Source organism: Tripterygium wilfordii, chromosome 13 (genome assembly GCF_013401445.1).
Source record: "Tripterygium wilfordii isolate XIE 37 chromosome 13, ASM1340144v1, whole genome shotgun sequence".
NCBI classification, from domain to species: Eukaryota; Viridiplantae; Streptophyta; class Magnoliopsida; order Celastrales; family Celastraceae; genus Tripterygium; species Tripterygium wilfordii.
The window spans coordinates 997,558-1,015,726 of record NC_052244.1 but is presented as its reverse complement, the minus strand read 5'-3'; the positions used below and the strand labels follow the sequence as shown (position 1 = coordinate 1,015,726).

The window sequence follows — 18,169 nt, the reverse complement described above, 5'->3', positions numbered from 1 at the left end:
TTTTCATTACCTATGTAATAGATCATAATAAAGTATAGATTCACAAAAAAAATAAAAAATAGAATATGAATATTAAGATTCACATTTACATTTATGCTTGATTTCTCACCATATATAGAAGAATATATTATTATTATTATTATTATACTCGTTCAAATATTTCAATTAATTAAATAATTCTTATTAAATTTCCTCAAAAAAAAATAATTCTTATTAAAAAAACACAATAATTCCCAAGAATCTAAAAGATAAAGTAAAACAAAAAGAGAAATATGGGAAAAAAAAAAATACAGAGACACTGAGACAAGCATAACGCACTCTCTCGCTCTACTCTCTCACAAACAAAATCCTATTTTCTTCGGCCCCGAACCCCTCTTTTGGTATTTCCCCTTTCCTTTTCTGTTTGGACCGCCACTGTTATATGCGCCTCCACCACCGCCAACCCCGTCACCTACGCCGCCTCGACAGCCATCACCCTCGTCCCTCTCGAGAGCTAGTATTTCTACTGCCTTTTAGAATCTCGCTCGCCTCTTCTCCTGTTCTCATCCGAGCTGGATTCTCTTTCTTACTTCCTCTGCATCTCTATGCGCCGCTGGTTCAGCGGCTTCGTTGATTAGCCTCGTTGGGCCATTTTCTCTCTATTGAGATCATAAAACACACCGTTTCGAGACCTAGGGTTTTGTAGTTCCAGTTTCACGTGCCATGGTATCTCGATTAGGGCAAGCGGATTGATTGCTTGGCTGTTATTTTATATTTGGTAAATTTGGAGGGTTTTTCAATTTGAATGGCATTGGGGGATTTGATGGATTCGAGGTTCCCGCAATCTTCTGTGGTGTTAGGGGTTCCGAACCACATCTATAACGATTGTAACGGTCCGGCCAATGATGACGGTGACCAGCTTTCCTCGCAGCGGAGGGATTCTGAGAGCGCAAGTAGTAGCTACGGCGGCAATGCTGCGACTGCAACGAGTTTGGCTTACCTTCCCCAGACTATTGTGCTCTGTGAGCTCAGACATGACGCCTTCGAAGATGGTGTATCTACGGGCCCTTCTGATAGTGGCCTCGTCTCTAAATGGCGGCCTAAGGACCGAGTAAGATCAAGTTTTACGGGCATCATTTGTTAGTACTGTGGCGTTTTTTTTTTTTTTTTTTTGACTTGTGTGCGCTAGAGGTCATATTGGTTCTATGGTGTTTTGTCTATTGGTTGCTTTGTGTGCCATGATTTTCTTTTAATTGGTGAAAACCATGATCGACCGCGTTCCTTGTCATGTTTGGTTTAGTAAGCTAATGAAGTAATGGAGGAGTTTACTGCTAGATGGAAGGGATCCAATTTTAAAAATAACTTTATCTTGCTGCTTAGTTTGGCTGAAATTTTCTCGCGTATCCTTTTTTTTTTTTGCCTAATTTTGTTTCTTTTGCTTGGCCATATATATTGCTTTGCCAAAGAAAAAGCATGGATTATAAAAGTTACCTGTCAAAGGAAAATATGTATCAACTTAAAATAGTTTAATGGATGGTTTTTTTTTTTTTGGGCAAATGGATTGTTAGTTGAGTAAGTAAATAAAACAAAATAAAATAATCTTGCTGCTTAAGGTTGTTGTTGGGAGTGTTTATTCAAGGAAATTGTTCAATCATTCTGCAGTTTGTGTTCGAACTTCAAATTATATTTTTGGTTGGGGTTTCTACATGGCATTTCCCTAACTGGTTGTTGGGGCATGCATCTGTTTGTCGTGTAACATATGAAGCACAATGTTTCATTTGATTGCCGCAGCTAATTGTTCTTGTTGATTGGCGAAATGCTAGTGATGTTGAGTTTTTCTTCTGCTATACCTAGCTATGCTGTAAAGAAGAAATCAGGTGTGTTTTGGTCCCGAAGTTCCAGGAAATTATCAAAATAAAATATCACTTAAGAATCTTATCGACTTAACATGTAGAGACACTGAAGACCTTTTGTGAAATTTAGCTTCTAACTACCCGCCACTGTATGACATTTACCTTTTGAACTTTAAACATCTTAAGTGAGGAGGGTATAATTCTGGAAGAAGAGCCAAACTATTGATTATGTGACCCTTGCTAGTTGCTACGGCTTGCCTAACATTTTTGTAATCCATAAGTTTAATGCAAACATGATGGCTGATAAAAAAGAGTTGGAACATGGGCTTGGAAGACAACCATAACCAAAGTCTTGATTATGTGACCCTTGCTACCCCTTGCCTAATACTTGATTATGTGACCCTTGCTACCCCCTTGCCTAATATTTGTGGCCATCCATAAGCTTATGCAAGGTGATGCCGTGATGGCTGATAAAAGAGAATTGGAACATGGGCTTGGAAGACAACCATATGACAAAGGGTATCAAATTTAAATTAATGATTGGGAAATTTGGTTACAGATTTCCGTGTAGCGCTAGCATCTGCCCAATGATCTACCGGATTTCTAAATTCTGTATATTATATTATCAAGCAACAAGATTTCTCTACTCAAAAAAAAGATACTGTTAGGGAGAGCTTATAATTCGCACTGATGTAAGAGGGTGAATGTAATTGTGTCTTGTAAATTATTGGTAAGAGGTAAACAACTCCTGTGCACAAGGATGTACACAAACTATACCTCTACATACTATGTGGAGAGGCTGTTTCCCGGAATTGAAATTGAACCTATGACCTCTAGGTTGCACCAATACAATTCTACCACTATGCCACATGTTCGCCAATAATTGATTTTATGCAAATATATGAATATGCAGATGGTGATGTGGTCCGGGCATATTACTGAGACTTCTTCCGTGTTGGTGCAGAACATTGTCAAGTATATCAAAATTTCACTAAGAAAGTATGATGTGGATGAAAGATTCGGGTTTATGTATTGCTTCTCATAGACCCTAGTGATGAATGTCTTCTCATACACCCTCACATTCAGTCGTTCTCATGCGAATTTTTAGTTGTCACCGCAGTTCCTTTTAGAATGGTATATGCCGTATTCATCTCATACTGTGCCTGGGTGGCACATCCGTGTTTTTGTTAGGGTCTACTTGTTTTTCTTCACACTTTTTTACTTTAGAAGTTGCAGTGGAGTAGCTATTTAGTTTTTGTTCATTTAGTCTAACACTCCATAGAATACTGTGGATTTATCTGATTACATTTATTTTTTGATTTTATGTATTTCAAAAGCAACATATGCACTTCTAAAGTAAAAGGGGAAAAAAAAACCCCGGAGAAGAAAGATCTGTCCTCGTGCATTTCGTTAGTATTTGTTTGATAGTGGAACATGATAGATCAACAACTGTTTTTGGAAGACTTTTATAGGACATCAGCTGTGTAAGTTGTACTTCGTTTCTTGTTTTCCTCTATACCCCTTTTGGGTGGCAAGTGGCCCTTGATGCCTTGTCATGAAATTATTTTTCATTTGGTCAAAAGATGAATCAACGGCTTGGTTGTTCTCATATTTTCAGTTTGGGTTTGGTTCTTTGAATTGGAATGAAAATTTATTTATATTCAACTTTTTTAGTCCCATGATGTACATACTCTCTCTTTCAAAGATGAATTGTATGTAGTTCCCACCTAGATATGTTTATGGTCTGTAAGTGTGTCTAACTGTCTATGCACATGCATGTTTTGATATTGTATTGTCACTGTTATTATACTTTCATTTGTTTAAGTGGTTTTAGATGTTATATGTAAAATTGTTGTGCCCTCCATTCCCGCATCCCCTCTCCCTTCCAACTCCACCTCTACCAATTTGTCGTTCTTTTATCATTATTTTGGACTTTCTTTGTTTGTTTTAACCCCTAAATCTTCTTGCAGATGAAGACAGGATGTGTAGCTCTAGTGTTGTGTTTAAACATTAGTGTCGATCCGCCCGATGTCATAAAGATATCTCCTTGTGCCAGAATGGAGTGCTGGATAGGTGCATTTTGCCACTGATCATTCCTTCTAATGCTGTTATATGTTCATTGTATATGTTTGCAATACTTGTGTATTAGTGTGTCAGTGTTTATATCGTGAGCATTACATAGTTACTCAAGTTCATACATACACGAAGGTGTTCGTGGAAGTGTCAACGTTCATATTGTGATTTGGTGATAGTTTGATTAGTCGCATTGGCTATAGTTGATTAGATGCAAAGTTTGGGAACACTTCCAACTTTGTGCTACATACAAAGAGATGCTTTCTAGTTGCTGATAATGGTTTCTTTATTGTTATTTTAAACATTTTTGGAAGCTCTCTCTCTCTATCTCTCTTATATTCACAATCATTTCAGACTTTTTGCCCCTACGATTATTTTGGGCATTTAAATCTTCTTTAAAAGGGGAATGCATGCCTGTAGAAAAGTTGAATTTTAGTTATATTTGGTCTATCTCATTTTTTAATGTGCTTATGCTTTTGTCTTGCAAAATTGATCGTCTTGTTACTGGAAAACAGACAGAAAAAGTGGGATTAGGTTATTAATTATTTCCGCAAACAACATTTTGCTTGGCATTTTCTTTTGTCTATTGGCAACAGTGAGCCTTAATTTTTTTCCCTAGAAGTTTTTATTTATTAGTTGAAGCTAAATCTTTGTTCTCCTGTATTTTCTTCTGCATTATGCTCCAATCATTTATCTTCTTCCTTTTGGCAGATCCATTTTCAATGGCACCTCAAAAGGCACTTGAAACAATTGGAAAAAACTTGAAACAACAGTATGAAAGGTGGCAACCCAGGGTGAGATCGTTTTCAAAGGGCTTCTGTTTGGCATACAAATACAAAGTTTATTTGTGAAGTTAACTTTCTGGTATATGGGCAGGCTCATTACAGGGTTCAACTTGACCCTACCGTGGATGAAGTGAAGAAACTTTGCAATACATGTCGCAGACTTGCTAAGTCAGAGAGGGTCCTGTTTCATTATAATGGACATGGGGTCCCCAAGCCTACTACCAACAGTGAAATCTGGCTGTTCAATAAAGTTCGTCTTTTTTACTTCTTTGATATTTACAGTGGGTGCTCCTGTTTCTTAACTACTATAGTCTTGGACTGTTATGTTGTTGTAGAGCTATACACAGTATATCCCCTTACCGATCAGCGACCTTGATTCCTGGTTGAAGACTCCATCGATATATGTTTTTGACTGCTCTTCTGCTGGGATGGTCGTCAATGCCTTCCTAGAGGTATCTAATGAAAATTCATCATCAGCTCTTCTTGCATGGAATTGGCTGGTTTCCATGATGCATAGAAGTCGTTATTTTATTGTATTTCCCTGAAATTTAATGTGATTTTTGGGTTAAATTTTAAATAGCTTCATGATTGGAGTGCTTCTAACTCTGCCGGATCAACAAGGGATTGCATTCTGCTTGCATCATGCGAAGCACATGAGACTCTTCCTCAAAGTGTTGAGTTTCCTGCTGATGTGTTTACTTCTTGCCTCACTACACCGATCAAGATGGCTTTGAGATGGTGAAAATTTTCCCCTTTTCTATTGTTTCAATTGATTTACATTTATTTACATTTCATATGGTTAATTTCATTTTCTTTGAAGCATTGACTGCTTTGGTGATGGTTGTTTTTTGGACCATTTTATGATTATTTAGCTCAAAAGGAGTTCCCTCTCCTCTAAACGTCCAGCAAGTAGAAGAGGTCATGCTTTTTTTCCCCCACTGTTGACTCCTTTGCTGTGGTTCCATACTTTCAGCTCATCTTCCACTAGCTTGGCAACTCCCCTTTAATTCCTTTCAGATTGAGAGCAACAAACAAAAGTCTCTGTTTCTCCACTTCCTTTACAGAAAAATATTAATTGGCCATATTGAATCCTCACTTTGAAGTTTTTCAATAGTTAAGATCCTCTCCCGTAGTGTCTTCAGTATGGTGAAGCCTTCTCTCTCTCCCTCTCAAATGGACCACTCAATTCATTTTTATGTATTGGGATGATCACTATTTGAGAGATTTCAAAAAAGGTTGCCCCCAAGACTAATATCAGATCATCCTCCAATCTTTTGGGAAGGTGGGAATTTCGAATGTGGGCCCTACCACATTTAGATGTGGTAACATGCTGCTTAAGCGTGGTGTTGTAGATCTAGGGAGAGTTCTTTTGGTCAAACACTTGATGAAATGGCATACTTGTTTTGTTCCAATGTTAAAGGTGAAAATGTCTGAAAAAGAGCTAAAGGGTAGGGGTAATGTTCTTTTAGAGAAATCATGGGGGCAATGTGACCATTGAGATAAATTCTACTGATAAAATGGACGGTGAAGGTGGTTTGTGAAAGCTCTGGTTTCTCATCTCTTTTATGTGGATGGTACTGTAGACTGTACCTGAGCAAAAGTGGAGTGGTATTGCGTCTGAAAGTCAACAGTAGCAAGAAAGAGTTGAAACTGTGTCACTAAAGTTTGGACTAAGGGTTTGGGTTGCGGATTAGGACTGTAGGAGTGCATCCAATCTGTCACTAAAGTTTGGACAAAAGTTTAGGTTGTGGATTAGGACTGCAGGAATGCATTCAATCAGATACCTAGGGCTTCCTCTAGGAGTGGAACTCAAAGGCACTAGAATGTTTAATCTCATTTTAGAAAGATTCAAGAAAATTTTGGTGGATGGAAAGGAGATTATCTATGAAAAGAGCTTGCTCTCATAAGGAATGCCTTATAAAATTTCCCTGTATATTTTATGTCCTCTTTCCTATTCTGACACTGGTTGCAAGAAGATTGCAGACTAGCTAATCAGATTCTTGTAGGAGACATAAAAGGAGAGCATTAGGAAATTCTCAATTGAAACAAAGCTCAAGACATTGTGTGAGCATGAAGATTGTGTGGGGTTGGTGTTTGGAAAAATATTTGACAGAAGTGGGAAGTTTGGTTAGAATCTGCATATATCTTCCAGCTTTTTAAATTGGAATAGGTGTTTCTTCGATGATTTCATTTATCCTATTGAAAAACCCTAGTGCTCCTATTGAAAAACCCTAGTGCTTTTTAAATTGGAATATTGACTTTAAGTTCTATCTTGAGTGGATTATGTTATGAAAGAGTCTTTAAAATGTTTCTTGGGGCCTCGAATCTGACCTTTAGTTTGTAACGTCATTTATGGAGATCTTGTATCGTTGAAGTAGAGTATTAGGTTTTGTACAAGGAGTAACATAAATAAACTTCTGTGATAAAAAGTTCAGAAATATGATTGTTAGAGAGAATCAGAGAAATCCTTTGCAGAAAGCTGAGGAATGATGGGATAGATGATTTAAAGTGGACCTGGTCCTAAATAAAATGATTTGATCCTAGAATGCACACATTTAATTCAGAGGCATTGAACAAGAGTTATCTATTTCAAATTCTAACATAACATAATCCACTCAAGATAGAACTTTGTATTTGAATCCCTCTGAAGTTGGTTTTATATGGTAAAATACAAGGATAAGTATGTTCTCTGATTTGATTCTGTTTTATTGTGTGTTGCAAGTGTGCTTTCTTTGTCCTCATCGACTGTTTTTCTGTTTTGTTTTGTTGGCAATATCTTGAAGTAAAAGATGGACTGGTCCTGATAAATTTGGCTTTGTCTATGATGTCTTTTTTTAATACTATCTACATTTTTATTATAGTATCACTGAAGGTAGCTAACATGGATATTTTTATTCATCTTTCGCAGGTTCTGCACACGGTCATTACTGCACGAGACCCTTGACTATTCCCTAATAGATAAAATTCCGGGTCTGCAAACTGATCGTAGAACGCTTTTGGGAGAGTTGAATTGGATCTTTACGGCAGTGACAGACACAATTGCCTGGAATGTTCTTCCACATGGTAATTAACATTTTTCTTCAAATACAGATCAAATATGTTACATTGCCGCGTCTTTCACTTTGTTGTTCATGTAGGTCTTTTTGGTATACATGTAGCCAACCATTACAGTAGTTTCATTCTGCAGATCTTTTTCAGCGACTATTCAGACAAGATCTATTAGTCGCCAGTCTGTTCAGAAATTTCTTACTTGCGGAGAGGATTATGCGATCTGCAAATTGTTCCCCAATTTCTCATCCAATGTTGCCTCCAACCCATCAGCATCATATGTGGTATGACTGTTTTATTAATTAATTGTTATTTGGTTTTAAATTAATTCCGCCCTGCAAAACTAATTTGCAATGTAGGGATGCCTGGGACATGGCTGCTGAAATTTGCCTCTCTCAGTTACCGGCATTTGTTGAAGACCCTAACGCAGAGTTCCAGGTTCTTATTTCCTCAACCTTGTTTGTCAGGATCATTAAACTCAGATTTGTTATGATGGAATGGATCTTCGTGAAAATACCAAGTTGTTGAGGAATATTGCTTTATTTTTTTATACTTTATTTTTTCATTTCTTTATGACTGAGTGAGTTGTTGTTGTTGTTTCAGCCAAGTCCCTTTTTCACTGAACAGCTGACAGCTTTTGAGGTATGGCTGGACCATGGGTCTGAGCTTAAGAAGCCACCAGAGCAATTGCCAATTGTTCTTCAGGTGTTGCACTTCTCTTGGTTCATGTTATTTTTAGGGCTCATCAATTGGTAACTGTCAGTTTTGGTGATTCTTAGCTTTCTGGAATATAGGTTGCGTGACTTTTGGATTTGCGATGTCTAGTACTATTGGTTTTTGCAGGATAAGGTGGAGATGAGTTTTTTTGTTTGATGTCATTTGCCAAGTTGACTTGTTTTGGTAAACAACTCATTGTTTGTGTTGAGGTTTATACAACATGGAGTTATCATGAGTTTTTCTTTTGGGGATTATTTTTGAAAATGACATCATAGGCATTGGTGATATTGGTCAAATTCTCTAACTAGATGTGATAATAGCGGGCAATTTCAGCTTGACATATATCCATACCTATTCTTTATGCAGTCTATATCCATATCCATAAGCTATCCTATCCTTGTGCAATCCATTGCACCAAACATGGACTTTTTCTTAATTTTCTCTCTCTAAACCCTAAACCCTGCCCTTGTGAGATAAATATTTGTCATTCCCTCATCATCTCTTTTACTCCATTATCATTGCCTTTTGCATTTTTCCGTTTTTGTTTTAGATTTTCTACTTGTATTTTTTTTATAATGATGATGAATGAGTTTTCCATGTATCAGGTTTTGCTAAGCCAATGCCATCGCTTCCGGGCACTTGTTCTTCTTGGGAGATTTCTTGATATGGGTCCCTGGGCTGTGGATCTGGTAGTTATTGTTATTCTTCTCATTGTGCCCTTTCTTCTCTTGCTAAGAAATATGTACCTTGTGATCTTGGTGTCAATGTACTTATGGGCTATGGTTCTTTCAGGCCTTGTCTGTTGGAATATTTCCATATGTTCTTAAGCTTTTGCAAACAACGACACCGGAACTTCGGCAAATTCTGGTATTCATATGGACAAAGATTCTGGCACTTGATAAGGTAAATTTAGCTTTGCTTCATAATTTGATTGCGGATATCTGATGATCCATGGAAATGTTTATGTTTGGATGGTAAGTGAGCTGGTTATTGTGCGTGCTAGGTTGTCCATGGTTACATCAGTTTTGCACTTTTGGGAGACCATTTGAACGAATACTGTGCCTATCCCATTCATGTCAACCATGTTTCATTTCTTGGATGTTTTGTTTTTCATCTAACATGCACTATCAACATTAAAAATTCAATGATAATATCTTTTTGAAAACCAACTTCTCTATCTGGATAATTGACTTACATTTTCCACAGCTGTTTGAACTCATAAATGAGTTCTCCCTCAATGTTAAGCCTCCATTGTGCAGTCAATGCAATTTGGATGTACAGTGGATGTCTTGCGGGAGGATGTTCTAATAAATTATTTTTCGTTGTATGATTATGTTCTGGAACTTGACAATGTAAATTTGGCAGTGGTCATATGATAGTCTATCTGTGCAAATGTATATGCTTGAACAAGAAGTGATCAGATTATTGTGTGTGCTAGGTTGCCCAACCCGTATCAGTGCTTCTTAGTTGCCCATGCTTACAAGTTACATCATTTTCCTCTTTAGTCAAAATTTTTCCTCAAATACAGCACCCATGCAATTAATGTCGTCCAAATCTGTTTCTTGAATGTCTCTTGATATGATTATCCAATCAGAAAGATCAACTTTGAATTTGATGTTAATCTTAGATTCTTTGGCATCTGTTAAGATTTGAATTTTAAAATTAATGTTCAATATTTGGGTAAGCTGCAATTATATTTGTTGAAAAAATGCTTATCACAGCTATGTGAACTTGAAAAATAAGTTCTCCATAAATGATAAATTTTTTTAAAATTTTTATTGTCGAGCAGACAATGTGGTTGGGAAGGAGGGAGAGGATACAGTATTAAATTTTTTGTATTATATGATAGTTATCCACAACCTGCTTTGTATTTCTTGCTTATGTTGTCCATCTTCCCTGAACTGTTTATAAATGATTTATGCGGTTCAGCCCTATAAAATTCTTCAATTTTCTTTTAGCTTTAACTAATACTTAGACTCTTGTTACATATATCCTTAGCCCCTTTATTTCATTGTATATGAAGTTCTGCCTTGTTGGACTACAGTCATGTCAGGTTGATCTTGTAAAGGATGGGGGCCATACATATTTTATAAGGTTTCTTGATAGCACTGAAGCGTATCCAGAACAACGTGCAATGGCTGCGTTTGTTTTGGCTGTCATTGTGGATGGGCACAGACGGGGTCAGGAAGCCTGTATTGAAGCTGGTTTAATTCATGTTTGCTTGAAGCATCTTCAGAGTTCAATTCCTAATGATGGACAGACTGAGCCCCTTTTCCTTCAGTGGCTTTGCCTCTGTCTGGGTAAGCTGTGGGAGGATTTCATTAAGGCACAAATAATAGGTTTGCAGGCAGATGCTCCAGCCATTTATGCCTCTCTGCTGTCTGAGCCCCAACCAGAGGTTTTCTTTCTTGCATTGCAATTGGGCTGCATAGTATCTGGGTTTTGGATGCTGATTTCAATTCTTAATTATGAAATTCTATTTCAGGTTAGGGCTTCTGCAATTTTTGCATTAGGTACATTACTTGACATAGGGGATGATCCATGCAGAGATGGTGTTGGAGGTGATGAAGAATGTGATGATGATGATGAAAAAATTAGAGCTGAAACTATTATCATTAAAAACCTTTTAAATGTTGTTTCTGATGGTAGTCCTCTGGTCAGAGCCGAAGTTGTTGTAGGTACGCTATTGTCAATTTTGCATTCCTGTTTTCAATGCCTTTGTCTTTTTCTAATGATGTGACCCAGTGGTACTGTGGTAGAGGTGCAGTGGTGCAACCTAAAGGTCACATGTTAAATTCTTGGAAACAACTTGTCTGCATATTATGTGGTGTAAGGTTTGCGTACAACTTGTCTATCTTGGACCCCGCCCACTGCGGGAGCCTTGCGCATAAAAGTTGTTTTTAGAGGCGAACATGTGACTCAGTGGTAGAGTTGCATTGGTGCAACCTAGAGGTCACAAGTTCAAGTCTTAGAAACAATCTCTCCACATATTATTTGAGAGTAAGGTTTACGTAGATCCTACATGTCTCCAACCCTGCCCACTGCAAGAGCCTTGTGCATGGGAGTTGTTGACCTTTATATATGTAATGCGTGTGATGACCGCTAAAACCTTTACTGATGCCATCTTTGGTTGAGTTCTCTTGTTTATATAAGTCTTTGATTTTAAAATTACTGGTAATATTTATGTAATGGGTTGGTACCCCCATGGCCCCACCCTCACCCGAGTTTACTTCTGGTAGCTTCACAAACTTTTTTTATTTACTTATACATCGAAGCGGTTTAGGGTTATACTTTATATTGTTCTAAGATGGGGATAAGCCATGGAGCTTCATTCAGATTACAAACAATTTCTGTATCAAGTGAACATCATGTTTACTTGCATGATGAATTTTTTTAAGAAAAACTTGCAAGTCATTGAGGGTGTGGGAAATTGAACCTTACACCTCGTTCAAGTTTTAAGGAGCAGGCCACCAATAGATGAACTCGGGCTCCTCTATTGTGCAACAATATAACACATATATGTATATTTTATAATTCTTTTCTCAGTGCTCATGATTAGGTGGTGGTCCTCCTTTTTTTTTCTTTTTTTTTTTCCATTTTTAGATCTAGTCCGGAAGCTTTTTGATTGGGAGTACATCACTAATGATTGTAATGTTCACATGACAGCTCTTGCACGCTTTGCATTTAGCCACAAGCAGCATCTCAAGTCAGTTGCTGCAACATATTGCAAACCACAACCCAACTCTCTACTGAGTTCATTACCTTCCTTGGCTCATATAAAAGGTACAGGTAGTGGATGTGCTCTGCCCCACATGAGTATTGTTCCATCTCAAATTGGTCCTTTGATGCGAGTTGGCAATGACAATCCATCATTGGCTCGAGATGGAAGTGTCTCCACCAGCAGCCCTTTAGCTGCACCTGCAATTATGCATGGATCACCGTTGTCTGATGATTCATCTCAACATTCTGATTCTGGAATTCTTAATGATGGCATCAGCAATGGCGTTGTCAACCATTCAAGGCCGAAACCCCTATATAGTGCAATGTATTCGCAATGTGTACTTGCTATGTGTACATTGGCCAAGGATCCATCTCCTCGGATAGCAAGCCTTGGCCAGAGAGTGCTGTCAATTATTGGGATTGAACAAGTGGTGACAAGACCTTCAAATTCCACTTCAAGTAGTTTTCGTCCTGGTGAAACCACAGCAGCTCCAGCAACTTCTAGTCTTGCTGGCCTTGCTCGTTCATCTTCGTGGTTTGACATGAATGCAGGTATTGCTATTAGTTAAGATTTTGTTCATCGCGGTGCAGCACTATGCTTGATTTCAATAGGGTTTTTTCGCTCCCCCACTAAATGTTCATGCAATTAATTTCCTTAATTCCAATTTTATTTTATTTACACTGTGTTTGGAATTTCAGATAATATTTAGTGTCTGATATTGTTGTATTCTATCTGTCAACTTTTCATCTCTGCTGTCGTCATCAGGTCATCTGCCTTTAACGTTTAGAACCCCTCCTGTCAGTCCTCCAAGGCCGAGTCACTTAACAGGAATACGTAGAGTATACTCTTTAGAGTTCAGGCCGCATTTGATGAATTCTCCAGACTCAGGCTTGGCTGATCCACTCTTGGGTTCTGGAGGATCTTCTGGGATTTCTGGACAGAGCTTGCTTCCACAGTCGAGCATTTACAATTGGAGTTGTGCGCACTTCTCAAAGCCACTTCTTACTGCAGCAGATGATAGTGAAGAGATACTAGCAAGAAGAGAAGAGAGGGAAAAAATTTCTATGGAGCACATTTCGAAATGTCAACACTCTTGTGGGTCTTCTCAACTAATTGGTCTTCTTTTTCTTCTTCTCATTCTCCCTCTCTTTCTCACCCACGTGCACGCACACGGAGTCACACACACACACATATAAATATGTGTGTGTGTATGTTTGTACCGATATATGCTGGTCCTTTTGATTCATATGTCCTTCCAATTCATGCTTCTGGTAGCTTTTGCTGTAATGCGCTTTCCATTTTCTTTGCCAGCCGTTAACAAGCTTAATAATCAAATTGCTAGCTGGGATACAAAGTTTGAAACGGGTACTAAAGCGGCCGTGATGCAACCTTTCTCTCCTATTGTGATTGCTGCTGATGAAAATGAACGTATCAGGTAAGCAAAGCTTTTGAAATAAAGATTACTTTATGGTCCTTTGTTTTGATTGATGTCTGCAATGATGGAAATTTTGCGTACAGAGTCGTTGAAACTTGATTTATTGCCTCCAAAAGTCCATATTTTATGACACTTTTATTGAATGTGAACTTTGTGAAAGTAAGGGTCCTCTTAGCTGACAGATAATCGAGTTTATAGATACTAATTGTCTCAGTACCTGTCATAATTGTGTTTACTGGTTTATATTTATTGATTGAAGAAGTAGCCCTTCAGATTTGATACGAGAACAATCGAAGGATGGTCTTTAATTTTTTTCCATACGAACATTCTCACTTGTTTATGCTTAGGATAATTTTAGGTTGTGTGAAATAAAGCGTCTTGAAGATGAACATAATAAATGTAAAACTTTTTCACAACTTGATTTTGACACTCCAGAAAATGTGTGAGAGTGAGGCAGAAGGAGGAAAACAAAGATTGATTGATAAAAAGTACACTGATTTTTCTTGTTTAAGTGCTTTTATGTGCCTTCTTTTTCCTTTTGACTAAGGTTGTCCAGTAATATTAATAATGAATGTTTCTCGATTCTCCATTTGTAGCTACGGTAATTTCTCTGTTCCGCCATTTCAATTATGATAATAATTTTTGACTGGGGTGATTTTGCTGCTGTTCTTTCTCAGGGTATGGAATTATGAGGAAGCTGCCCCTCTCAACAGTTTTGAGAATCATGATTATCCCGAGAAAGGAATTTCTAAGCTCTGCCTTTTGAATGAGCTTGATGAAAGCTTGCTTCTGGTTGCTTCATGTAATAATTATGGCCATGTTTATTGTGTTAAATGGTGTCATTTGTGTGGACCTCTCTCTGTGGAGTGTCATATTTTATGACAATCTCACTTTTGTTGTAATTGTCTATTTTAAGGTAACGGAAATATTAGGATTTGGAAAGACTATAGTCTGAAGGGTAAACAAAAGCTTGTTACTGCATTTTCTTCAATTCAAGGTTATAAACCTGGTGTGCGAAGTGTGAATGCAGTCGTGGACTGGCAACAGCAGTCTGGATATATGGTAAATTTTGTCTTTTAAGATTTGATATCTTCTGGTCTGGTGCTCAAGATTTTATGTGGACAATTCTTTGATGCTTTTTTTCCCAATTTCTCACTTAAACAGTATGCTTCTGGTGAGGTATCATCCATCATGGTGTGGGACCTGGACAAAGAGCAGCTTGCTCATTCTATTCCTTCATCCTCAGAATGCAGCTTGTCAGCACTGGTGAGTTTAGAAATTTCCAAATTCGTCATCTCTTAGCTGCGGAGTTTAGAATTTTCCAAATGCCTATCCAATCAACTTAGCTCTAGCACCATGTGCTTTATATGTAAGTACATAAATTTTTAACATTATTCGTTTATTGTTGCATTTTTGTGCTGTTGAAAGTAGAAAGGTATTCGGTAGTTGTTTTGCTATGAAACTATTTTAGCTAGATTCTCTTTGAATATGTTGTCAAGACATCAATTCTATTACTTTTTGCTATTATAAAGATTTTGGCTTTGTTTTGACGATCCTATTTGTTATTGCAATTCAGTTTCCAAGTGTCGTTTCTATTGACAGATTGTGTTTTAAGAAGTTTAAACATCATGTTAGCTTTGTTGATTTTATTTTAAAAGAGAGAGAGAGAGAGATCACCTGTACTCTTGTTTCTTTTATAATTAGTCTTTTTTGGTTATACTTGCAACCTCTGATCACTTTCTTACTTTTATCAATTTGTAGTGTGCTTCTCAAGTTCATGGTGGTCAGTTCGCTGCTGGTTTCATGGATGGTTCTGTCAGACTTTATGATGTCCGGACACCTGAAATGTATCTATCTTAACCTAGTCCAATGTGAATATTTACTTTTCACGCTACAATATTATTCAGATGGTAGCATCCTAAGCCTCCATTAGCTTTAAAAAAAAGACTTAAAAGTTAAAACTAACATAGACATGGCAATGTTCCTTAAGGTTTACAATGAATGAACTCTGACGTCTCAATGATGATTTTTTCTTTTGCCACAATTTCTGGCCTTGCTTGAATTTGTTGTAACCTTTGTTATTCTTAGGCTTGTTTGTGCAACTCGGCCGCACACTCAGAAGGTAGAAAGAGTTGTGGGGATTGGCTTTCAACCTGGACTTGATCCCGCCAAGGTAAGCACTAGGATTTTGCAGTGATTATTTGTCTGCTCTGAATTTTTGACATCATGCTTATCTTAGACACTTGAATTTTTTTTATCCATTTTTTTTTCTCCTTGGAGATGCTTATAAAAAAATATATGAGACTTCACCTTCATCAACATGTCTTATTTTCAGATTGTCAGTGCATCTCAGGCTGGTGATATTCAGCTCCTTGATCTGAGAAATAAGAGGGATGCCTACCTCACATTCACAATAGAAGCTCACAGGGGTTCACTCACAGCCTTAGCTGTCCACAGACATGCTCCCATCATTGCCAGTGGCTCAGCCAAACAACTAATCAAAGTTTTCAATCTAGAGGGTGATCAACTAGGCACCATTAGGTACTTATCAACTTTCATGGCACAGAAAATTGGTTCTGTTAGCTGCCTGGCCTTCCATCCCTACCAAATACGACTGGCTGCTGGTGCTGCTGATTCATGTCTATCAATCTACGCTGACGACAACTCTCAAGCTAGATGAATTAATATTTGCTCATATTTAAAGAAGCAAAAGCGCGTCGAAATTCGTCGAGATTCCGTTGTTGGTGCAGATCCATGGGTGCTCTTCGATCCAGTGTGATTGATTCTACTGGCCTGATTCATCTTTCCTGTGAATAGATGTGAGAAAAAAAAACGGTGGGAAGAATTTGTATGCTACATATTCATTAGCCTCCATTATAAAGGGGCACTATACACCAGTGGGAAGAATTCCTGCGTATTTGTTGATGGGGGCTTAGGCAAATAGTTTGGTATGTAGGTAAATGTGTGTAAATATCTCGATTTTTTTCTTTCAATTTCCTCCTCTTTTTCTTATCTATATCCCTTTTCTTTTGGGGGGCGTGTTCGTTATTCCCTTCTCCCCTTTTGTTCATTTGTAAAAGCAGCACACTCGGGTCAATTATCATAATTTCAGTGGTGAAGATGTGGATATGGATGATATGTGCCATTCCTTTCTCATCTTTTTAATAGGATTGAAGCTGGAATCTAAGATGATATCATGCATGGAGAAGTTAGGATGCAAAGCAATTTTGTCCTGGAAACAATTTCTTCACATTATATAAAAGTTTGCGAGTTGTGTCGGAGGGGAATGGTTTGTAAAGCACTGGAATTATTCAAGAAAATGGTGCCCAGGAACGTTTCTCCAGATGTTAAAGAGGTTGGGGAGACCCTTCTCCTAACTAAGCTTTGGCTCTGAACTTATTTATAGGGAGGAAGGCTACATGAATGCTGTCCCTTCTGCAGTTGTTTAATTTGTCTTCAGGTTACAGAATGCCATTAGTTGATGTCATTGCCTTTATTACTGATAAGAGATTAAATGTATTAGTCTTTCTGCATTATGAAAAATCTCTGTGATGTATTGACGATTTGAAGGAGTCTCACTCATGCTATATTTATATGTTTATATGTTTTTATGAGATAAATTTGTCCCAGAACCCAGATAGTCTCTGAAGCTGAAACAGAAACTGAAAGTTTGTTCAGGTTAAAAATGGGTTTAGTTAGGAGAGAGAGAAGGCACAGAATGGGCAGATTTTCGAATTTTGGTACACTCAATTCGAATATATGCCTTAATCATGTAGGTTGAGGGGTTATTGGCATCGTCTTGCCATTCCTCAAATGCGACAATCTTCAAATTCTATGGAGATGGCATGCCAACTACTTTCTTTTTCTTCTGAAGAGGGGATTTTCATCATTTTATGAGCAACTTTACTAGACAACCAACTAATTAAACCCATATTTATTAATCTTTGTCTTTGCATGATTCATTCCAGTGGGTGATAAAGAGTGATTCGCTCGCTTCCAGCTGGTTATAATCAATCACATTCACACCCTCAAAGAATTTACACTTTTTGAGTGAAATCATTATAATTCAAGCATCCGAGGGAATTGCCTGCCTCTTTGTTAAAGGGACCTTTGTCGGTGGGGAAACCACATGCATTTTAGAAATTAATACGTGTATAATCATTGATTGGGAATAAAATTATGATCATTTTATAAACACATATATAGTACTCACTTTACATCCAACACTTTACATTGATTGGGAATAAAATTATGATCATATTTTGGGGTCTCAAGCGTTATTCATACGTTATATATATATATATATATAGGGTAACCGAGAATGATATTATGCAAGTTTGCCCTTTGAACATCTGATATAGATCAACACTCGAGCTGTTAGTCTTGCATCGCATGCACATAAATTTTCTACTTGACGACGATGTAAGTTGAGAAAAATTTAAGCTAACTCGTGACTAGAAGGATAAATACGTTTATCTAGAGACACACTCTCATACCCTGAAAAGAAACATTCAGATCAAACGTAAATTCATAGAGTCCAAAAGATTCTTCACACCAC

General features: G+C 37.5%; 1 protein-coding gene across 1 annotated transcript; it reads left to right on the top strand.

Moving 5' to 3' along the window:
* Positions 1-290: 290 nt before the first annotated feature.
* LOC120012196 (regulatory-associated protein of TOR 1-like) lies at positions 291-16,749 on the top strand. The gene is made up of 23 exons (XM_038863504.1): positions 291-1,090; positions 3,803-3,905; positions 4,617-4,699; positions 4,782-4,940; positions 5,026-5,142; positions 5,271-5,428; positions 7,599-7,753; positions 7,878-8,022; positions 8,098-8,176; positions 8,342-8,443; positions 9,061-9,144; positions 9,248-9,358; positions 10,500-10,853; positions 10,941-11,133; positions 12,122-12,727; positions 12,942-13,271; positions 13,488-13,611; positions 14,289-14,413; positions 14,528-14,673; positions 14,776-14,877; positions 15,373-15,458; positions 15,700-15,784; positions 15,947-16,749. The coding sequence occupies exons 1-23, from the start codon at positions 785-787 to the stop codon at positions 16,289-16,291; spliced, it is 4,098 nt and encodes a 1,365-aa protein (XP_038719432.1). The 5' UTR covers positions 291-784; the 3' UTR covers positions 16,292-16,749.
* The last annotated feature ends 1,420 nt before the right edge of the window (positions 16,750-18,169 follow it).

Coding starts and splice junctions, on each gene's coding strand:
- LOC120012196 (XM_038863504.1), top strand. CDS start 785: ATGGCATTGGGGGATTTGATGGATTCGAGGTTCCCGCAATCTTCTGTG. Junction 12,728..12,941: donor GTGGTTTGACATGAATGCAG/GTATTGCTATTA, acceptor TGTCGTCATCAG/GTCATCTGCCTTTAACGTTT. Junction 14,414..14,527: donor CTTGCTTCTGGTTGCTTCAT/GTAATAATTATG, acceptor GTCTATTTTAAG/GTAACGGAAATATTAGGATT.